At 32.0% G+C, this 25374-nt stretch overlaps 1 protein-coding gene across 1 annotated transcript; it reads right to left on the reverse strand.

Moving 5' to 3' along the window:
- Positions 1-6052: 6052 nt before the first annotated feature.
- Positions 6053-23830, reverse strand: LOC143047978 (T-complex protein 1 subunit theta-like). The gene is made up of 16 exons (XM_076221358.1): positions 23703-23830; positions 21183-21273; positions 20642-20853; positions 19936-20005; positions 18943-19071; positions 18276-18337; positions 15813-15950; positions 15492-15563; positions 14803-14976; positions 14255-14342; positions 10632-10747; positions 10020-10091; positions 8770-8862; positions 8073-8144; positions 7544-7663; positions 6053-6718 (listed from the first exon to the last, which is right to left on the reverse strand). Exons 1-16 carry the CDS (start codon positions 23760-23762, stop codon positions 6653-6655), a joined length of 1635 nt encoding a protein of 544 aa, XP_076077473.1. The 5' UTR covers positions 23763-23830; the 3' UTR covers positions 6053-6652.
- Between the last annotated feature and the right edge of the window lie 1544 nt (positions 23831-25374).

Raw genomic sequence — 25374 nt, forward strand, 5'->3', positions numbered from 1 at the left:
AGATATTGATTGACAATCTCCACAGATTTTCCAGATTAAATAAATCGTAATGATTATGACAGTGATATGATGCGCTTCCTTTGTACAATTCTCATTAAGCAGTCGTGTGTTAATAAAGATTGTGACGTTAGTACATTGGTCACGATTCTGCTATTCCTGTTCTAAAATGTATATAATAATAGATGGAAGGTACCAAGATAAAAACACGAAACGAAGTAGAGGTTCGTGGGCAAACAAGAAAAGGCAACAGCGAACAATAAAACGTCACGATGTTTACCATATTTCCAGTTTTCAGCAATTTTTAATCAAAATCCAAGGTTTTCACCCAAAATTTTCAACTTCCTGTACTTTGAAATTCATCAAAGTTTAAAAAAAAAATCATTGTTGTAATAAGATCTGTTGACTTGATTAAAAATTATGTGGGTTGCTATTTTTATTTTTTAGTCACAGCAAATTTCCAGTTTTCAGCGATTTTTCAACAAAAAATCCAAGGTTTTTACCCAAAATAAAGAATTCGATTCGTCCAAACATTCTCGATTTTTTTTTATGTTCAACAGATCACCAGAACCAGCGAGGAAAACTAGAAGAACATTATGATGTTAGTTAGAGGTTTTGTCATATTTTGGCTAGAATGACTGGACTAATAAGAACTCCAATCGTAACGGAGAGAATCGGATGCACCGGAAGGGTAATACTATACTGGTTCTCTTTTGATAGCTGTTGTTTTGCACAATAATAAAAAAAAGAAAAACGCAACGAATAGTTTGTGTCGAGCATGCGACATTTGTATCAGAAAGCTCGACATAAGGATAATGATTCGGCGGCAGCGGCGTTTTTACATACCTCTCGAAAGCTTTAAAAAATTTCAGAAGGTAGACGACCTGGATCCTTCATACTTTATTTACAGATGCCTAATGGTATCAATCTTTCGTCTGTCATATGACCATTGTCCTTGTCCTCATTTTCATGGTTTAGTGACTACTTGAAAAAAACGGTAAAGATTTTTAGTATTCTCAATGTCTCTCTTATTTTGAGTAATAGGATAACTGTGTTTGGTATGTTCAAACCTTCAGTGCCCGTCAGACAGATTTCACTTGAACTCGTCCTCATTCATGAATCAGTGAACAAGGTTAAATGTTCGTCGTCAAGTCCTTACCTCAGATGCTGTAAGCAAGATGCCTACTACATTTGGTGTTCAGAATAATTCCAAGGTGTTCATGTCCGACTGGCAGGTAGCATGGTCTGGTATTCTAATAATATAGGCAACTATATTTGGTGTATGGAATGGTTTTAAGGTATATATATGTTTATCTAGAATTATCATCTGACCATGACCTCATTTTTCTTGTTCATTGGACAATCTTGAGTTTTCCTGGTTAAGTTTGTGTCTTGATACTTAAGCAATAGGTCAACTATATTTTAAGCCTGTTGAAATGATTATATCAATACATTGTAAAAACTGACTTGTCTACTATGCAGATCAGAAACGTTTCAAAAATGGTTTAATTACTTCATAAACTAATTTCTTCTTATATGTTGATTATGTATTAATATGCAGCGACACACATCAATCTCTGAATTACATGCTATTGACTAAAGACCCCCCCACACACACACACACACACACACACACACACACACACACACACACACACACACACACACACACACACACACACACACACACACACACACACACACACACACACACACACACACACACACACACACACACACACACACACACACACACACACACACACACACACACACACACACACACACACACACACACACACACACACACACACACACACACACACACACACACACACACACACACACACACACACACACACACACACACACACACACACACACACACACACACACACACACACACACACACACACACACACACACACACACACACACACACACACACACACACACACACACACACACACACACACACACACACACACACACACACACACACACACACACACGGGACAGTGGTGTAACAGCACAACATACGAACATGCTATAAAATGTGTTCACAAGGGTTTAAACTCGTCAGTTCAATACAAACCACAAAAACACCTAGCAAAAACACTTAAGAAAATACTTCAGTTACTGGGAACTAGTTCAAAGTCAATAAAATCTAACAAAAATCACGTCTCTAAGACAAACATAGCAATCTATATATCCAACATCCAATGGACTTAAGGTCGAACCAATTTGCAGTCAGAGAAGAACAAGATATTCCGCAAATGCCAAAACAAACGGTATCACTAGTATTCAAGACCGTGAATGATGTGCAGCAATCTATCAGTGTCATCTTGTTAGGTTTAGTTAATTGATACTAAAACCCATTATTTATTTTAAAAATCTAATTACAGTGTTGAATTGGTTATATTTAAGAAAAATTTAGCACGGATCATGTCTAATTTTACAGGCTCGATAAACAACATATCAATTGAAATTATGAAGTAATTTCCCATAAAGTTAAAATGTGTAAGGGTTTGACAACGAAATAAGTAGTTGATCTATTCCCATCCATCATATTGAATGTTGAAAAGTTTACAGAAAAGTTTACCCATATTTGTTGGTCAATGTAAAATCCGATTGTCATAATGTATTATCACTTAACTCTTAGATCTATATTCATTTAGATGAAACCCTTTCATTGAAAGAGTTAATTGTTAACTCGATGCCGTAAAGCTTGCAAGCTAGTAAAATCTTTACCGAAGAGTACAATTTATTACAATTTATTATACAAGCACGCAACTCTTTGTTAGTTTGAACTGCATTATTGTTTGATAAACAGTACTGGTGTTCAAATTGTACTAAATGACCACTTTAAGTAGAAACAGTACTATGATTTACTATGGTATTATAAATATACAATGTCATTAAACGCGAAAAAGACAAAAAAATTTATAAGGGTTCCGCGGAACCCAGTGTCTCGCCTACTTTTGCTGTTAATCACACACTCATCAAAAATGATGAAAAAAATCAATAAAATTATTCCTCTCGATACTATCTTTTGATTGTCAGAAGCTTCTGTCCAAGTTTAGTAAAATCCAGGCTAGTTTAAGAATCTTAAAAATGTTTTAAATACTTTAACTGCAGACTGTATGTAATGTTAACTGGAAGAAAAACTAAGTCCATTTATAAGTAAAATACGGGAAAAATGGAATTTTATTTTTACAAAATTTACATCTGGATACTATCTTCTGATCATAAACAAGCTTCTGGCCAAGTGTCTTACAATTCCAGGATAGTTTAAGAAAGTTATTAAAATTTTAAAAACTTTAACCACAGAGTGAATGTCATGTTTCCTGGCAGAAAAAAACTAAGTCCATTTATAAGTAAAATACGGAAAAAATGGAATTTTATTTTTACAAAATTTTACTTCTGGATACTATCTCCTGATCATAAACAAGCTTCTGTCAAAGTTTCGTACAATTCTAGGATAGTTTAAGAAAGTTATTAAAATTTCAAAAACTTTAACCACAGAGTGAATATTTGTGGACGCCGCCGACGACGACGCCGACGACGACGGAATGTAGGATCGCTATGTCTCGCTTTTTCGACTAAAGTCGAAGGCTCGACAATGAAACAAAGACCTATATAAGAGGGTCATTTAATGGTCAGAATGAAATCTGAAGGTAGAAGGATTCTCATCAATGTCTACAATCCTATACCATTTCTGTAACCAGAGGTGTAAATGTCCCAACAATGTCTGCAATCCTATACCATTTCTGTAACCAGAGGTGCATACTTCCCATCAATGTCTACAATCCTATACCACTTCTGTAACCAGGGGTGCATACTTTCCATCAATGTCTACAATCCCATACCACTTCTGTAACCAGAGGTGCATACTTCCCATCAATGTCTACAATCCTATATCACTTCTGTAACCAGAGGTGCATACTTCCCATCAATGTCTACAATCCTATATCACTTCTGTAACCAGGGTTGCATACTTCCCATCAATGTCTACAATCCTATATCACTTCTGTAACCAGGGTTGCATACTTCCCACCAATGTCTACAATCCTATACCACTTCTGTAACCAGAGGTGCATACTTCCCATCAATGTCTACAATCCTATACCACTTCTGTAACCAGGGGTGCATACTTCCCATCAATGTCTACAATCCTATACCACTTCTGTTACCAGGGGTGCATACTTCCCATCAATGTCTACAATCCTATACCACTTCTGTAACCAGAGGTGTATACTTCCCATCAATGTCTACAATCCTATACCATTTCTGTAACCAGAGGTGCATACTTCCAATATGTGTAAGACTTTCAGCGAAGAAGATCTTGGATGAAAACTGTTGTAACAGACCTCATTTTCAATGTGCAATGTCTTCTTATGTTCAGATTTTTTGTAATGTTTATTTTTCTCTTATAATGAAACTTTATTTAGTATGTGCCTACCTTGCAAGGTCGTCATGCTTGTCTGACAGTTTTCACCTGACCTCGACCTCATTACATGATTAGTGAACAAGTTTAAGTTTTCATGTTTTCGACAGAAAATGAAACCTCTTTGCAAGAAAAATATAAAGCTGTGACAATGCAACTGTTGGAAATTGATAAAAATCCAACCAGTAATTACTTCCCATCATTTCTTTGAGAAAAAGTGAAATATATATCTTATCATTGTAAGTGTGAAATTTTATTGCAAAACACAATACATTGTACTTCAATCATGTGTGTCACAAATGCTATTTTAATCAAATTAGACACATTGAATACCTTGCTTGTGTCACTTGTGTAATAATTAGTTTTTTATGCATTTGTTTTCTCAAATATGTCCTTTGCATGATTGTTATCATAAAGCTAAAAGATGTATACCAAACAAAAATGTTCACTCAGTTTACTGCATTATAAAATGTTCTGATGGACACAACTTGATACGACCATACAGGTTTCTGACACAGAATAAATGTGGTCCAATACTTAAAAGTTTATGATTAGATATGATCTTTTTATTGGTCCAGTATCCAAAATATCAACACATGGTTAGAATCAGCATAACAAAGAACCCCAAGAATTCAATTTTGATGAAACCCAGTTTCAAAGTCAATAAGACCACGACTGAGGGGCCAAAACATGGAAATGAAATCTGTCAATGCTAATACAACTGGATACCAAATATCAATGATCTACCACTAGTGGTTCCCTATTAACTGACCTAATCACAGACTTATACATTGTTGACACCACTGCAGCTGGAAACTTTCCTTTTTGCCAAGGTGAGACCAAAAAGGGATTTAAAAGGGGGGAAGATGAGTCTGAAATTTTTGTTTGAAAACCATGTGTTCCATTAAAAAAGATAAAACCTATTCAAAAGGGGAAACTATTGGATAATTTTGTTTCAATCAGCCAAAAATTCTCATTCTTGGTAAAGCAATGGCAATACTACTAGTAATTTTCACAAGACACATGCCAACTGGACAAAAGCAATTATCATGCCCTAGGAGTGTCTCTCCTCTTCAATTGTTCATAAGTTTTTGAAACAAAATATCTTCTTAGGTACATAAAACTGAGAATTGAAATGGGGAATGTGTCAAAGAGACATCAACCCCGACCATGTACAACAATACAAAGACTTCACATTTGGTCAGCAGCTTATCAGTGAGAATAACTAATGTGTAAACACTTTAAGGATCTTTAGTACACCTAATTCCTGTTTGCCAATACTTTAAATTGAATGTTGAATTTAAACAAACATGTTCGTCACACTTGCATCAGAAACTACTGAACAGAATGACATATTAATTAGTCAGCAGCTAGATAGCCACAATATGGTAAAGTGTGACCTGACCAACACTTGCATTATTTTTTCCACACTTTTTAGTATTTGCATTATTTTTTCCACACTTTTAAGTATGAGCATATGCTTTAGTGAGACAACAAGTCCACATTCTGGAATTTAGATAGATTTGACATTTGGAAACATCTCATCTTTATGAAAATACATGACTGAATATGATAACTTAAACTTAAAAAGAATACAAACTATACATACTAATGTGTATAATTTTTATTTTTGTTATAAATAATTTACAAAATGACACTTTAGACATAAAAAAAAGGGATTTATGAAATCATTCAAAACAAAACAAATATGCAGATGTTAAACAGAACATTGCTCTTAATGAATCATGTAAGTACTATTGAACCTGAAAAAAAAATCATTTAAAGTGGAAATGCATAAGGTACGAGTACAGTATTACCAATTATTCTCATATATTTTCTTGCTTTGATTAGATCATTCTTGATAAATTCTACTTTAATCAACTGCTAGAAAAGATATTTCCACCCATTCAAAGATATTTTTTTCACAATAGACTAAAACATGAAAAACAAAAATGAGCAGAAGATAAATGCCCTCATAGAGAAATATTTAAGCATGTAATATTCAACAAATAATGAATAATTACATGATATTCAGACAAAATGAAATAATTTCATGGTAATGTCAAAATTGAAATAGTTTTTACAGATCTGATGATTTGAAATGAAAACTGAACACATCTGCTATTCCCTTCCGTCTATGAATAATTTAAATTTGTTCTGAAAGCGAGACACATAATTAGGAACACCACGCTAAATCTTCTTGTCAGATTAATCCTCATCCCAATCCTTGTTCTCCTTTGGTTTAGGTCCTCCAGCAGCTTTAGCCATTATAATCTAAAATAAACAATGCATACGTTTCATTATTCAAATTTAATCAACTTTCATTGTTTATAATCTCCAGATTGATAACACATCTAAGAATACAAAACTTATTTAAAAATATAATTTCTACAACACAGTAAAATTTTAACTTTAACTTGCAATATAGAATTTCAAAGTTCTGAATAAAAGTGAGTTCTGTAAAATCTGTTCTTTATTATTGTAAAAAACAAGATAATTAAAAGTTAATTAAACTTTGGCTGCTCCATTAAAACATAAATGGTACATAGAGAAAGCACTTTTAAACAGTGACCACCTGTCCCGTAGAAATGATTTCAGAGTCCTGCATACATTTCAAACTAGCACACCACAATTGATAATAATTTTACATGATCAACGGTTAGGATAGTACCTGCTGCTTGTATAAGGGAGATAATAATTTTACATGATCAATGGTTAGGATAGTGAATGCTGCTTGTGTAAGGGAGATAATAATTTTACATGATCAATGGTTAGGATAGTACATGCTGCTTGTATAAGGGAGATAATAATTTTACATGATCTACTGAGAGGATAGTACATGCTGCTTGTATAAGGGAGATAATAATTTTACATGATCTACTGAGAGGATAGTACACTCTACTTGTGTAAGGGAGATAATAAATGAACCTAATCTACTGTTTAATAGGATAGTATATGCTGGTTGTGTAAGGGAGATGATTATTTTACTTGATCTACTGTTAGGATAGTACATGCTGCTTGTGTAAGGGAGATAATAATTTTACTGATCTACTGTAAGAATAGTAAATGCTACTTGTGTAAGGGAGATAATAATTTTACCTGATCTACTGTTAGGATAGTACATGCTGCTTGTGTGGCAAACTTTAATCCCCAGTATTTACTGAGGTATAAATCTACCAGTTTCATTTCTGTAGAGTCCTTGATACCAACACCTTGTGTCTGAAATAACAACAGAAAATATCAAGACTCAAAGGCTTTCATTCAATAATAACATCTTTTACAGTTTTGTGTATTATTGATGTCCTGCTTTTTGATATTTCACATCTAGTTTTTCACAAAGCAGAATAAAGACATCCTTGCCAATATTAAATTTTTTTCAAGTTGTTATGGAAAATCTAAATATCAACATTTTAATTTTATCTCTGTGTTAAAGACCCATTGGTGACCTTATGTTGGTTTTTTTACTCTTTGGTCAGCGTGTCGTCTCTTGGACACATTCCCAGTTTTCATTCTCAATTTTATTACAATAAAAGGAATTTGATACATTTCTTGATCTCAATAATTCATGGATTTTAATATCCTGTTAAAAAATATTACAATAAATTTCCTTAGTTATAACTTTCTTTACCTCAATATCAAGACCAGCATTTTTCTTTCCTTCATGGTGAGCAGCATATAATCTAGATAATACTTCTGTTGCCTAAAATAAATGAAACAAAGATTTAAAACCATTACTCTTTTGTTTCTGTGAGAAATATTTTTCTTCCAATACAAAGTAAGCAGTAACTTACATCATTATTAACCAATGTTTCCTGTGCTCAAATTTCACTATATATTGGGGCAATATCTAATCTTACAATAGGTTTTAATAAAAATCTTTTAGATTATTTCTTCACACTTTTTTAGTACTAGTTCATTTTCATGCTCCATATTGGCATTGGATACACAATTTTTGATCAATGTTGAGATTTAAATTTGACATTGTGGACACATTTAAATTCTATTAGCAGAGTACTTACATCTTTATTAAGTTTCATTTATAATAAAATGAAATGTGATTCAGGTCAAGTATTTTTATGTTGCTTTCATGGCTTTGCCTTTCTTTCTAAATCCTGTGATAGGCTTATATTTCATATTTTTAACTCTCTTGTAATGATTTGTTCTCTCTCTCTATTGATAAAAAGCCAAAGTTGTAATAGCAGCTAATGATACCAAATTCAAATCATATCATCAGGGATCCATTCATGCATATATCTCATATCAAATCCTATATATCAAAACATTGGATTAGAATACTGCATAGTGAATATTATCTAAGTACTGACCTTAGCTCCTGCATTTTCAGCAATAGCTCTTGGTAAATTTTCTAAAGATTCAGCAAACTTCTTAATAGCATACTGTTCTAATCCTGGTTCACCCTGAAATAAAACATCAATATGAAAAAGCAGTGCAAAACAAATTATTGAGAATAAAAACAGAACAGATACTGTTCTAATCCTGGTTCACCCTGAAATTGTATCATTTTTGTGCAATTACCACTCTAAATAGTGTCACATATTAATATCAACAGACAATCTGTCCTGTTGGAGCAACTTTTATAGAAGCTGTGAGAAAACTAAAAAAGACATTCTTTCCACCCATTTAAGACTTTTTTCATTATCCTGGGCCTTTCATAGATGGTATCAATTATTCTCAGTATTGAAGGCAGTATGGTTGGCTATAATTGCTTAAGGATGTACTTAGGTGAGGTTTTGGAATTCGTGTCAAATGTTCGTACTCCTTGGTGTTTTTCCATTCAATACCAGGTAAAATATTTTGCCCGTTACACCCATTTATTTTTTCATATAAGACTTAATAGCTCATGAAAGGTCATTTACCAAAATTTTAGAAGATTCTTGATTTTCTTTGTTTAGTTTTGAGACCCAAATAATACCCAAGGCAAATATAAGGTAAAAGTCCCAGTCAGCCTTTTCCACCCATATTTTAAATCTCAAATATCTGGAAAAGGAGGTCCATCACCTATCAATATTTTTAGCTAATTTTTATCCTTTGCGAATGCTCTACCAGCTTTTAAAGTATCAATTTTAATTTCTTAATTTCTTCATTTTCACCTAACCTCACCTAAGTACATCCTTAAATCCATTTAAACTCTGACGAATACTTGTAGATGTCACATTGGCAATCATACTACACATCCTTATTTTGTTTGTGGCATAACATCGTGGCCACAAGTTAATTTTTTTTCTTTCTATTTAGTATTAAATTTATATTAAGATCCATTTTGTTACATCTTGTGATCAATTTTATTTGGCAATCGCCAATGGCAGTCAGCAGGGTTAAAGAACATCAATTGTTCGACCTGTTAGTCAAATGCGTTTTGTTTAAATATACTTTTTCACTTTTTTGGTCTTTTGGAAAATGTTGTTTGTGCTGTTTTTAGACCCTTCTACAACGAAATTTGTTTTACATGCACACGTATAAAAATTGCGGTTTTTATCCAACGCAATCATAGGTTTGAACGTAGTTTTCAATTTAGACTCGTCCTTATTTTTATATATATATTCAATTATCCTACCTCTCCATATGTTGTTATTTGTTTTGCCAGTTCTATTTCTGTTGCTCCAGCTCCTGGTAAAAGTTTTCCATTCTGTAAAAGAACAATTTGTTAAATATTACTTGCACATGTGTACATTGCAGTCTTTGATAAATCAATGATTAAGAGTCTGACATATGGTATTTATAAATATGTTTATTGTAAACATCATATCAGCCATATAGAAGTATTTTTCTGCTGATAAGTTGACTAATTGATGTGTACCCCAAAATACTTTTTATTCATTCAACTATAAGATACTGTAAATGAGTTTTGCCTCTAATTGCCAATCATGTGAAAGCAAGAAAAATACCCACCCCCTCCTTGTATTGTTTCAAACAATTTGCACATATAAATGAATTTTATGCATTGGAATTGTGAAAATACCAACCAGGGAAAATATTCAAAAATACGGTCTCCTCACAAACCTTAGAGAGAGGTGTAAATGTATTTTAGTCTTCGATGACTAACCAATAATTAACTTCAAAATAATAAGGTATGTTCACCAAAAAAAAAAAGGATTATTATTTAAGTGTAGTGCCATCAACTACTATATACCCATTATTATTTTTCGAGATAATCTAGTATATTTACCTTAGTAAGAGCTTTGAATGTATTAATGCCGTCATCTACTGCTCTTTCTACATCATCTATAATATTATCTGTAGAACCTCTAATTACTATGGTAGCTATAGCACTTTCTTCCTTATCTATAATTCAAATAAGATGATGATGAAACACTGATTACTAGAGTATTGCTGTTTATCTGAGTATAAAATATGAAAATGATCATCAAACAATTTGTTATTGAAAACATACATTTACAGTTTGTTATTGTTGGTTTTTCAAATCTTATCCATTTTTCCCCAATAGCAAATATAACATCAGTGTTCTCCCCATGCCGTTTTAGCGCCGCGATTTTCAGCGCTATTTCAATTTCCCGCTGTCCTATTGCACTGACCGCGTCGCTATCCCGTTCAACCGCGTCGCTATATTTTTTTCGTATTTTTTTTAATTTCCCGCTTATTTTTCTTTTCGGATCACGTGATTGACTGGTTAACGATTTTTGAAAGAATTATTTCCGTTGTATTAAAGTAACTCCGCGGGACCAGTCTAATAAATTTTACAAAATGGCGTCGTTGAGAGATCAAAATAAACAAAGATTTCAACATTGACATCTATTTAATGAATATATAGAGGCATATATGAATGAAATGAGAAGAAATAAATTGACCGCATTTCCCAACGACATTCACAAACTTGTTTAACGAACTTTGAACAAACAGATTTTAACAACGATCAAATTGGCTTCAATGAGCTAGTCTTTGAAGTATTAATTATCACCCAATCGAACTAATACCTGTTTAATCAGCAATTCTACAGTAATGAATTTTACCCTTTGAAAACAATTAAGAGGATATGATTAGAAAAACAAACCGCAAGCTGATACTAGACTTGAGAAATTCACTTTCTCGATGTCCAGCTTGGGTGAAGCCAAGTTAAACGTCGTAAGGTTAACAGAACACTGCTACATTTTTTCGCTTTATGAAGATGCCGAAACGTTTGAAAGGAATGGACAGTGCTAACAGAGACATATAATACATGTCTCGGGTGCTGAAAAGTTCATTTCTAAATTATATAAGGGAAGTTTTACCCCCTTCTCTGACAACGTTGTCTCGACCATTTTTTGAACCATCTACGATTATATCATTACTTTTTTTGCGTTTACAACCGAACTGTCGAACCTGTATTGCTTGAAAGAAGCACCCCTGTTATCAAGGGATTCATTATAAGCCCGTATTTTACGATTACTTGACCATGCATGGCTCTTTTTCAAATGGATAAGGGAATAAAACAAAACGAAAATTTTGTATAAATATATATAAAATATCGATATTTGTCAACCAATCATCAATATATCTTAATTAAATATTGCTTTAAATTTAATGTAAACAGAGGATGGCTTGGATAAGGAATAGTATTTAATGCTAAAAAATTTGTAAGGGTTCCGCGGAACCCAGTGTCTCGCCTATTTTTGCTGTAAATTGCAGGCTCAACAATAATGAGGAAAAAAATCAATAAAAATATTCCTCTTGTTACTATTTTATGATTGTAAGAAAATCTAAGTCCATTTAAAAGTAAATTACAGAAAAAACGGAGTAATCTTTTTACAAACTTTACTTCTGGATACAATCTAATATGATCATAAATAAGCTTCTGTCCAAGTTTGGTACAAACCCAGTATAGTTTAATTAAGAAAGTTATTAAAATTTTAAAAACTTTAACCACAGAGTGAATGTAATGGTTCCCCGCAGAAAAACTAAGTCCATTTAAAAGTAAAATATGGAAAAAATGGATTTATTTATTTACAAACTTTACTTCTGGATACAATCTTATGATCATAAATAAGCTTCGTCCAAGTTTGGTACAAACCCAGGATAGTTTAAGAAAGTTATTAAAATTTTAAAAACTTTAACCACAGAGTGAATGTAATGATTCCCCGCAGAAAAACTAAGTCCATTTAAAAGTAAAATATGGAAAAAATGGATTTATTTATTTACAAAATTTACTTCTGGATACTATCTTATGATCATAAACAACCTTCTGTCCAAGTTTGGTACAAACCCAGGATAGTTTAAGAAAGTTATTAAAATTCTAAAAACTTTAACCACAGAGTGAATGTAATGGTTCCCCGCAGAAAAAAACTAAGTCCATTTGTAAGTAAAATACGGAAAAAATGGAATTTTATTTTTACAAAATTTACTTCTGGATATTATCTTATGATCATAAACAAGCTTCTGTCCAAGTTTGGTACAAACCCAGGATAGTTTGAGAAAGTTATTAAAATTCAAAAAACTTTAACCACAGAGTGAATGTTTTGTTTCCCCGCAGAAAAAACTAAGTCCAATTATAGTAAAATATGGAAAAAATGGAATTTTATTTTTACAAAATTTACTTCTGGATATTATCTTATGATCATAAACAAGCTTCTGTCAAACTTTGGTAGAAATCCAGTATAGTTTAAGAAAGTTATTAAAATTTCAAAAACTTTAACCACAGAGTGAATATTTGTTGACGCCGCCGACGACGACGGAATGTAAGATCGCTTAGTCTCGCTTTTTCGACTAAAGTCGAAGGCTCGACAAAAAAGACACAGGTATAAACAGGAAATTATGTCAGCCAGTAAGGGAGATAATTTGGGAGGGAAAGACCTAAAAGAAGTATTGTCAAATCTTGACAAACTTATCTGGTGGCATGTATTCAAATGTTTATAAAATTATCAAACAAAACCTTTAAAGGTGGTAGTTGTTTCAATTGGCATACATAATGTTTTTGATTGGTAATTCACCTTTGAAATAAAAAAATCTCTTTAAAATATTTTTAAAGGATTTCTTTCATATTCATAATTGGAATATTTTAGCCTTTTTTTTAAGCAAGTCTTTGATAAGATTTGAATATTATTAAAAGGGCAATTTCATTTCTTCCTTTGAAATACTATACTCATTTTTATTGAAAAGTTGTACTTTGCTAGAAATGTTAACAAAAGTAAATTTAAAAAATACCAATCTTGTCATTGAAAACTTTCTCACAGAAGCTGACAATGACTTTATTGTTGGTCCTACATGTTCTGCAACATCACCTGTTAGCGATAAGAAATCTTCACATCTAGGCAGTCTGGTATAGACCCACCATGGAAAAGACTTCTCCTTGGGTTTTATAGACAGATGATATGAGGATTATATGTATTTACAATGGAGACAAAAAGACTTTTCTTCTATCATGTCTATATCCAGACAATAACATTAGCAAACAAAGGGGTAACTTCCATGAGCATGATGAGGACATCATTACAAGAGAAAACATCAATAGCATTATATAAGAAAAACACATAACAAATCAATTACAAACCAACCGCGCGCCGCGACAAAGTTACTGAGAATTGTCGAAAATCACGCGCTTACCACAGCGCTATCCAAAAATCCTGGGGAGAACACTGAACATTGATTTTTGTCTGGTAAATGTTCAGTGGCAAATAACTCAAAAATATTTAGGGCATGTATGTGTAAATCCATTAAAGTTATCTATTTTCCTTATTGGTTAAGCATATGAATAATGATGATCCCTATTGAAATTGTAAGCACACATGACGATTTCTTTCAGAACATTCCTTTTGCATAATTATGCAATTGCAATTAATGTCATACACATATTCTTACCTTGTTTAAAGATAATTACAGATGTGTCACCTATTTCATCTACATATACACGATCACAGTGACCAGCCTCAGTTGCTGTTGGTGCTGTCTGAAAATATGTCACACATGATTAAACATATGATATCAATTTTATATCAACCAGCCCTTGTTGGTATGGTATCTAGTAGAGATCATTTAAATTATACGTTGTCACAGAATTCTGTTTAAGTATGTGGTTTAAACTATTTTCCTTAATTCTTTGACAACTTATCCCTTTCTAGTTTGTTCACCCATTTAAAAAAAACATGTGGTTGTCAGTGATCTCAGAAGATGATTGGATGAGTTTAAGGGTCACATCCCTTTTTTTTTGTTATTACAGAACAATCATAGATTAATTATTAGCTGTAATAATTGGATAGCTGCAAAGATTATAACCAACTTTAAAAAGCCTCAATTATAATAAAATGTGAAACTAACTAAGGAGGTAAACCCAATAGACTAATGCAATCTTCTGCAATACTACAAACATAACCAAACAGTATCAAATGAAATGTAAAAGAGTAACTTACTATTCTAGGTAAAGGTGTTGCTCCTAAAGATCTACAGAGCCTCCTGAGATCCCACTTGGACATGAGTCGTACAACCATTATTTTATATTTATTACAGTAATGTTGACATAATTCTCCTACTTTTCCTCCAGACACAATTACAGAGCAACCAGCATCTGAGATGGATTTTATTTGCTGAAAAAAAGTAAATCAAGATAATAAAAGATGAACCATTATTTGTTTGAAAAATATCAATAAAGGGTGTATTAATATTGGTTTTTTGCAAGAAAAATAGTAATTAACACATAGGAGCATAAGGTCTAATGGCAAGCATTACATGTATAATCAAGACAATGATATATGATTATACCCTTCTTACTCAATCATAACTAGACTGTCACAGATTTCTAAAATGCTACCCATCAAGGTAACAGCTCTAAGGTAGAAATGTCGCACTTGTCTAAATCAACGCAAAACAGTCTTTGTTGTTACTCCAAATACATCGTGTATGGTAAGGAAGCAGCTTATGCAATATTTCAAAGTCTCTCCCAGGGATCAAACTAACGACGTCACAAAACCAGAAAGTATAATAATATAAAGAGAATTCATTAAGGAATCTTAAGAATATATTGTCAAACATCCAGTAGCGAATACTAAGACCAAGTTTAACTATAAAATATTGAGGATGATAAGAGAATAACCATACTTACTGTCTCTATTTGATTTTCTTCACCTTTACTGTAGTTCATTAATTCATCAGCAGATTTGATGATTACTGTTCCCTACAAAAATATAAATTTATTACAACTATTTTGTTACGTTTTTGTAAAGTCTCAATATAAAAGTTATAAAAAAAACCCATTGCAACAAACTGTGAAAACATCTCACTATTGAGATTAAAAACCATTGAAGATTTTTTTGGTTCAATTGAAATGTACAAGATAATTAGGCAAATTGTCAGCCATGCAGTAAACTCTATGACTATAATCAACAGTTATAAAGGTAAGTTGTTGAACAGGTAGAACACTTACCTTTGTTTCTGTTTGTAGGGAGTCTAATGGACATGAATACACAGCCACTTTACAGTTGGTTGCCTTGGTAACATCACCTTCAACGTAACGTTTAAACACCATACCTTGGACCACCTCAGACTGATTGATACCACAGCCCTAAAATTCAAATACAGAAACTCATAAATATACGTATCTTAAAATTCAAATACAGAAATTCAGGAAACCATAATTTATATATGATATTTTTCAATCAGTTTTCTTTATCCTTCACTGTTGTATGTTTAAATGGAAAGGCCAAAATCAGATATGTGATTGTATGATTTGGTTTAACTCTTTATCTACCACTGACAGATATATACGCGGTAATTAACACCGTTTAGTTCGTAGTGACTGATAAATCCGCTTGCCAGATCACCTGTGTATTCGCAGTGACTGATCTATCCGCTGTAAACAATGCATGCGCAGTCGTGTTGACGGATATTCCCGTAAAATATACCACTGTTAAAACTCTTTAGATTGGACAATACCTAGGGGGAACCCGAAATGAACCAATCAAATTTCGGTTACTGTATAAACATTAATTTTCGTGGGGTTAAAATTTCGTGGTTTTGTATGCAAAAGTAAGTTCGTGGGGATTAATTTTCGTGGTTTTTAAGTTTAGAAAAAAATTATACAAATTTCACTTTATAATTAACAGTACTCAATATAAAAACTGATGTAAACTTTTGCTGTTGGGAAAAATCAATAATTGCATTTCATAGTAACAGTGAGCACTAATCAAGTGTTGTAACCGGCACACACTAATTGGCTGTTACACACCTTTGATGTTTTATCCAAGGACAATGATTGTGTAATAAATGTATTACAACTTGAGGGCATTACAGACGCATTAGACTGTTAAATGACATTGATTGACAGTTCTTGGTGATTATTAATTACTGTACAAACAAAGGATTAGGATTATCATCTGATTTAAAGAAAACCTTTGAATATCGATGTCTAATCAATTAACCTATTTATTTCATTGTCTGCATTTATGTTCATCAATTAGATAATGTCAATAAGATTTAGTCAGATCATAAAATAATGTAAATCTACAGTTAAATTTTCGTTGGGGTTTAATTTCGTGGATAATTCTTATCCACGAAATAAACGAAATTAAATCCCCCACGAAAATTTGTGCTTCTACAGTATACAAATGAATAAACTTTCAACTTGTGTATTCCTTTCCATTGAAAGCTAATATGTTTACATTAAAATACATTGTTTTTAACACGTGTTTTTGTTTGCGAAATGCGATTGAAACAATGCAGTGAAGTTAGAAGGCTACTTCTAAATTGGCAGTGATATCAGTTAATCGGAAATAGTAAGCGAGGAACCGGAGTTAGATAACGACATTTGGACAAATAATTTTGTTTTTCAACATATTTATTGACTTAATTAGTGTACATAATTGAATCAAAATCAGAAATATAAAAATTCAAACAATTGTGAATTAAATGCATTTTTTATTTTTAATTTCTATACAGTATTGCTTAATAATTTCATATTTAATTGCACCGCCGTAAAAATTATCACACTGCAAAATATCTCTGGTAGTTAACCTACAAATCAGCTGCAGTAGCTAACTAATAAGCTGTATGTAGTAGTGAACTGTATGATCGCCTGTGGTAGATAAGAAGTTAAAGAAAAATACGGAGTGGCCTCCCACAATCAATGGATATGCAAGAATAATTAAAACTATAAGTTGATTAGACCATACTAACTTTTAGTAATAACACCAAAATTGTGTATTTTGAAGGTCAGAATTAACCAAATATACATTAAAATTATGTACAATTAAATAAAATAGAATAATTCAGTTTATGTTTTATCTATACATTAAATATCGTAACAAAAAAAATCACTATTGCAAACTCTATTCATCTTCATATACAGTAATTTTACTAGTAAAGTAGTGAAATAAGGTTTACCATATCTCACTATTTACATTTCTTTTTAACATGGTATACATGCAGAATTCTTTTTCTCCTGGTGGTACTTGATGGAAATATGCTTTTATTCACTATCATTTCTATTGCAAAATACTGAAATTGTGACGGTCTTTTGGAAATTTTGGTGTTCAAAACCTTAGGACCACAAACTTTCCAGAACTCAATACATGCAGTTTATCACTTCTGAATGTTTGAATACACTGTTTAAGTAAGCAACATTGTGAGTGTTGATTGTTTTGCTACATAAAAACAGATATTAACTTGAATTGGAACATGAACTATGTTATATTTGGTTTATTTTGTCTTATTTGATGTGAATGTTTACCACATTGTTTATAGGATGTTTATTATTTACCACATTGTTTATAGGATGTTTATTACTTACAACATTTTATAGTTCTCTCATGTTCTTTATGCAAACACTACAAGCTATTTTAATTGTAGATCCAAGAAAATGCAATTGTAATGTCCTTTCCATTATACTTACCAAAATCTTACTAACTCGGATGTTATCTACATTAAATGTCGCTTTTCCTGAGAGTATTGATACTGAAATACAAAACAATATATTTTATAATCTTTTCCAGTATTCTCTCAAAATAATTAAAACATTGCAAATATTTCTGAAATATCAGTATATGAAGCAGCTTGATTTGAAAAAAAATAGTAATGTATCTGTATTTTCCTTTTTTGAGACAAATACTGGTTGAGAATACAAATAGTAATGTATCTGTATTTTCCTTTTTTGAGCCAAATACTGGTTGAGTATACAAATAGTAATGTATCTGTATTTTCCTTTTTTGAGCCAAATACTGGTTGAGTATACAAATAGTAATGTATCTGTATTTTCCTTTTTTGAGCCAAATACTGGTTGAGTATACAAATCACAAGAAGAAAAATAATCATGTTTGTCCAATCAAAAGTATATTTGAAATACTGAGAGGTATAAACATCAATATGTAGATTAAAACAATTTCTTTTTTACTCAAATTTTGCTCCATACATGCATCCATTAAGAAACTTCTCATCAGTTTTCAGAAAATACAAATTTAAACAAAAACGGTTATTTGCAAGCTTCGATATAAATTGAATGCCACAAAATATAACCTTGAACATTTTGTTCTTTTCCATTTTCTGCTGAATTGATTACTTACTACAAGCATCTGTTATAAGATTAGCTAGAAAATCTTCATTTCCATACTGTTTACTCATAACTGATGTTCGTATAGTCTTTAATACATCTTCTTTCTTTCGTAGATTCTTCAGTTCATCACAGACTAAACCTATAAATTAAATAATTAACATCATATAAACTTGTTAACTACTAATATATACATCAATATCATCAAAAGTATATAAACTGAAAAAAGTCCTTCTCTAAGTGATTTGACATGAGGATTGTAGACTCTGAAATTATTACTGGATAATTATGATTGTGTGACTCTTCATTTCTTTGTAAACTCTTTTTGTATTAATACTTACTTGGACTTGATAAACTGTGAAAATGGTTTAAATTATACAATAAAGCTTTTTTCATTAAAGGGGCACTAGCTACAAGATATACAAAACCCATGTACGGTTATTTAAAGGAAAAGAATGTCAACATTGAATGTGAAACAAAGGTAAATAATTTGATTAACTGATTCGATCCACACAAAATCATTCTTATAAAGGTAAAAACGACGATAAACATAAAATTTTTATCTATTATACAAAATTTAACAGACTTCTATGTTTATGTTTACATCGCTTATATGGTCATAGAAGGTCAAATCCATAGTTAATTAGATGGTGTCTTGGCTAAAATTCACATGAAATGAAGCTACATTTTATTGAGACCATGTCATGTAAATTGTTTTTTTATACTTTTGATAGTTTGGGAAAATGTTTTACATTGTTATAAATAAAATATGAGAATTTGAGTCAAATCGGTGAACAGGAATTTGGCAGCTAGTGCCCCTTTAAAGAAAAATGAAAAAGTTCAGGAAAATGTCTTGCAGATGGCAGCAACTTATAAGGTCATATATTTTACTCTGAATGAGACTCATATTTATCAATAATCAGAGGTAAAAAGTATACAAATACAAAACAAAGGGTCATTGTTTATTTTTTAAATGGCTGTGTTGACAATTTGTTAACAAACTTACTAGGAAGAACGTCTAAAGCTTTCTTACAGGCTAACTCATAACCTTCTGTGACTTCAGTAACAGATAAACCCTGCAAAGATAACAAACATTGATATATCATAAATTACATACTTTTTTATAATTTTAGGAATGACTGTAATATTTTTTGCTATCTATGGAGAAATAACATCATAAATGGGGATGCTCACTAAATAACCCTTGAAGCATGTTCTTTAAAAGTGTGCACCACATTTTATAGGATATTTCGAACAGACAGAAAAAAGATAACACTCATTCCTTATAATTTACTTATAAATTCCATTTTTGAGGTTAAATCATGAAAATACATGACAAAATTATGTCTATGACTTGATAGACAAACACTTTCCGCCAATCATTCAGAAGACTTGTTACATCCAAAATTAAATTATTTGATGATTACTAATGTTAGAATTTACATAATGAATAGAAAATATCTGTATTGAGAAAGATTTTTTTCTGAATGGCTGGTCAATAATGGCAAGAATGAGAGGAACATCTCCAGTGAGATGACCCTAAGGAAGAAACTCTCATAAGTGCATGAATCTGGTGAAATGAACAAATACTTTTTGGTAAATTTTTGAACATTTTGTTTGAAAGTCAGTCAGCCATCATGAAAAAAAGTTGCAATTAACTTAACATAATCACTTTTAAGAAGTCTAGAATTCATTGAAATTACACAATTTACCATTCTGAGTAAGGATTCAGCATGTTCTAATAAAGCCCCAGTGAAAACCATGACAAAATTGGTTCCATCTCCAACTTCCTGTTCTTGCTGTTGGCATGCCAACACAATCATCTTTGCAGCAGGATGCTGGACTTCCAGTTCACGTAAGATAGTGGCAGCATCATTTGTAACAAACAGCTTCTCTATGTGGTTGATGACCATTTTATTCTGACCTGAAAAACAGAATTGAAAAATGATCATGTAAATTTAGTTTGTAATCTTTGTGTAATTTCAGTGTTCTAGAAGCAATCATTCCACACACCAAATAAAGTTGACCTATTGCTTATAGTATCTGATAAACATGCCTGACCATAAACATTTAATTTCAACAAATAACCATCATATTAAAGGTCATGTAAGAAAAATAAATTGTCATTCTAAGGTATTAAAAGGTCAACATCAAACAATCATTTATCCATACAAGAACATATATGTGCTTCAGAGAAACTTAGATCAATTAATAGGCCAAGGAGCTCATAGACAACCTGCTTTTGACACTTACCAAGTGGTCCATAAGCTGATGCAGTAGTTGCCGCTAGTTCCTTGCAGGCATCAATATTTCTGTAAACAGCTTCATCTAGCCCACTGTAGTGCTGCAAAAAGTACATCAAAAATAAATAAACAGACTGCTTCTCTTCTTCAACAGCATGGAAATTTTAAAATGGTGTAATTATTGAAGAAATGGAGTTTTACATACTGTACAAGTTCATGTAATACAAAGGCAAAACATAACAGGTAATACATATCTGAACAAAGAATTACCAATGGGAAATAAATTAACTCCAGTTTCAGCCTTGTCACAAGAATTTACATGATACTTTTAAGCATATTCATATGGTATAGTCTAAGAACACTTTGGACATGTTTATACATGTATGTTTGAAAGAGTTTTAGTATTAGGTTAGAACACTGATACATGTACCTAGAGAACTCTTCCAAGTTTCTTTTTTTTTGTATTTTTAATTGAAATGTAATTTCAATTGGCCATCTGTCCTGTAAGTTGATAATTCCAAGTTTAAATTTCATTTTCTGAAGTAGTTGAAAGACAGGGCTTCTGTTTTAGAATTCAATATTTTAAATATTGTGAAATTAACATACTATAAGTATGAACAACTTAGTTGTCTGACTGTTAATGTGTTTCCCAATAGTTTCTCTGTCTTATTTTTAAGACAGGATTTTCTGCACTATATTTTAGCAAGGTCATTTACTTTTAGTAACATTATGTTTGTCACACTTGGTCATGCGACTAGGTGAATACAATTAGCAGTATTACAGAAAACAAAGTCAACATTATTATCTCTGTATTTTCTTAGGGTACTTATACTATTCTTATTTTGAATAGTAATGCGAGAACAATAAGAATAACAAATAAGATAGAAAAAAAACATTGTCTTTTATTTTTCATCTTTTGTTGTATTTTCAAAATGTATACTGTATAAAGTGGGTGTAAAATTTCATGATTTAAAGGCAACAAAGTAAATGAAAAATTTTGGCGGGTTCTGAAATGGTTGCAGTTAAGAGTTGTAAAAATTGACAGGAAGAAAACTGTGAAACAAAGATAATCATCCAAGGTGCCACTAAAACATGTTTCACAGTATCCACTAAGGACGATATCTTTATTGACAACTTTTATATTGACAACATTCTGATTCATGTACTCAATAGAATTTTGTTATTTAACTCAGATATTTGTCACAGGTGCACAAACTTCTTGTAAATGTTACGCTGGATTAGTTACGAAATTGACCACACTTTTGATAAACTATATTTTTATAAAAAAAATCAAAATGAAAAAAAAAATGTTCTTTCTTGAGATTGGAAAGTTTCAGTATGTTTTCCTATTAATATAAAGGACATATACGTGATAACCATGTTTATGACTTGGACATGATGTCCTTGGAAAATTAATCTGGAACATTAAATTAACTAAAATATTGATACACAACTGTAAAAAAATGTTAAAATTTACCATTTAAAATAAAAGACATTTTTACCTAGGAATATTAATGACATGGACATGATTTCCTAGGAAAGTTAGTCTTGGGACATGAATTCTATTAAATGGTAATGAATAACTCTTTAATAATATTAAAACATAAATATTGAGTTTCTATTGTTTATGAAATTTGCCTTTTAAAATATAGGACAAGGACACTTTTACCTAGGAATATTAATGACATCGACATGATTCCCTAGGAAAATTAGTCTGGGGACATAAATTTTATCAAAAAAATTGATTCACAACTTTTTAACAATATTAAACATAACATTTAAATTTCCATTGTATATTATGTAATTGAATTTATCATAGGATTTTATAGGACATGATTTCCTAGGAAAATTAGTCTAGGGACATAGATAATGATTACTAAATATACTAGTAAATTCTGTAACCATGGACTTTTTATACTAGTAATATTTGTTCGCCCAGACATATTTCACCAGGACCAAGTTCTTATAGTGAAAGCATATTAAATCATTCAACAAATGTTCCTGAATAGTGTTAAAGCACCTTGTCCGGAGATGTTTTAATTTAAGGGGTCCCTCCTTTCGGCTTTTGTTGGAAAATTTTATATTATGTAGGGAATGACTGGCCCTCCTTATGTGGCAATAAATGTGAGAATTGCCCTCTAACCTTTTCATTAGATTATAACCTAAAATTTATTACATGGATGTCAATGATTTCGTTGCCATACACTACACACAATTCTCTCCCTCCCCCTTTTTTTTAAAATTTTGCAACTTGTATATTTGACTTCCGATTTAGACAAAGAACTTTGATGGCAACTTTTAAATTTAGTTATTATTGTAGGGCCTTGCGGTAGATGTTAAAATCATTTCTTTTTTCGATTAATCATGAGAACATTCCAGATCATTCTAAATAAAAGAAGCATGGAAACCACATGGGTTTGCCTACAGTAATCATTACTGTTAGTGTGGGTTACGTTTGAAAGTCAAGCGCGGAGTATCAGATAGAATTATATGTAATATGCATTTAATTTCATGTCAAACTTAAATTCACCTTAGCACCTTCTTTTAACATTTGGGCAAAGCCCGGTGCCTTAGGAACGTGCATCGCCATGTTTCAATCTGTTGAGTGTTGTCTTCCCAGAGTGCTTTAGTTACTTTATAGGGAAGTGTTAATTTCATTCTTTCTAAGTCATCTGGTGCGATAATTCTAGCCGAGTTGTCAATATGAGTAATAATGTGTGACCATTCCATCTCATCATTCCGATATCCGGAAATATTCTTTGAAGTTGCAAATCATATAGTCCGTTACCGTTTAAAAATTCATTTTATTGTAAGAGAATTCAAACTTAATCTATAACTTGTCATTCGTCTATATTCAAATAACAAGAATCTATATAATCTATATTCAAGCATGACGAAAAAAAAGTGCTAAAAACTAATTATTTATTTAAAAGTGAATTTTATAAGTCTAAGGATCATAACTCAGACAGACAGACAGACAGACAGACAGACAGACAGACAGACAGACAGACAGACAGACAGACAGACAGACAGACAGACAGACAGACAGACAGACAGACAGACAGACAGACAGACAGACAGACAGACAGACAGACAGACAGACAGACAGACAGACAGACAGACAGACAGACAGACAGACAGACAGACAGACAGACAGACAGACAGACAGACAGACAGACAGACAGACAGACAGACAGACAGACAGACAGACAGACAGACAGACAGACAGACAGACAGACAGACAGACAGACAGACAGACAGACAGACAGACAGACAGACAGACAGACAGACAGACAGACAGACAGACAGACAGACAGACAGACAGACAGACAGACAGACAGACAGACAGACAGACAGACAGACAGACAGACAGACAGACAGACAGACAGACATTTTGCAGTTTCTGTTTAATTTATTAATTCACGCTTCTCTTGATTTGGATAGATTTGAAATATGCTTTAGCCTATATTGTAATACTAGGTATATACAACTTATCTATTGTTAAAGAGCTTATATATTTATGCAAGCTTCTATGGAGGTTTGTCATTTGACAATTATTTATGTTAATATGGTGTTTTGATGAGAAAATAACCCTCTGTAAAAATTATCCCAATAGGTAAATATTTAACCTCCGCCCGGTGCAGGTGTATCCAATTTCATCATATATGGAAAATACACTGCCTTGTATCGTTTTGTTTACTAGTATATATCTTGACTATAGAGAGAAGGGAAGTATAGTGGCGCTCGTCTTGACATAGTACATGTAGCTTCATCAATAGATTCTCGATTCATTTAGATCGGTTGGTTAAGAGGTGTTTCACAATATGCCAGTCGTCCCAATTTCGGCAACCATTTGTCACATAATTTGTCGCATGGTATTGTAGAACATAATTTAGAAAAATCATGTTCTACATTACTATGTTACATTACAATAAAATAGGCGAAGACTAGCTTTTTGAACGATCTAGTCTTCTGTGCAGATCTAGAAGGTCAATGTAATAATAATAGTAATATAATAATATAATAATAAATTCTTTATTTAAAGAGGGTAACTCAATTAGAACTAGTCTAATTTTCATTGAGGCCCTCAAACAAAATACATGCACACAGTTAACGTCCGTCTGTCCCACTTCAGATTACTTGCATGTTTTGGTCGAGGTAGTTTTTGATGAAGTTGAAGTCCAATCTACTTGAAACCGTTA

The sequence above is a fragment of the Mytilus galloprovincialis genome, chromosome 10, assembly GCF_965363235.1.
Source record: "Mytilus galloprovincialis chromosome 10, xbMytGall1.hap1.1, whole genome shotgun sequence".
NCBI lineage: Eukaryota > Metazoa > Mollusca > Bivalvia > Mytilida > Mytilidae > Mytilus > Mytilus galloprovincialis.

What these genes read in the sequence shown, in the direction of transcription:
- LOC143047978 (XM_076221358.1), bottom strand. Translation starts at nt 23,762, where the DNA reads ATGGCGATGCACGTTCCTAAGGCACCGGGCTTTGCCCAAATGTTAAAA. An exon ending in CTGAATCCTTACTCAGAATG is followed by an intron (nt 20,006 to 20,641) that starts GTAAATTGTGTA and finishes TTATCTTTGCAG; the next exon opens with GGTTTATCTGTTACTGAAGT. An exon ending in CATTCAAAGCTCTTACTAAG is followed by an intron (nt 10,092 to 10,631) that starts GTAAATATACTA and finishes GTTCTTTTACAG; the next exon opens with AATGGAAAACTTTTACCAGG.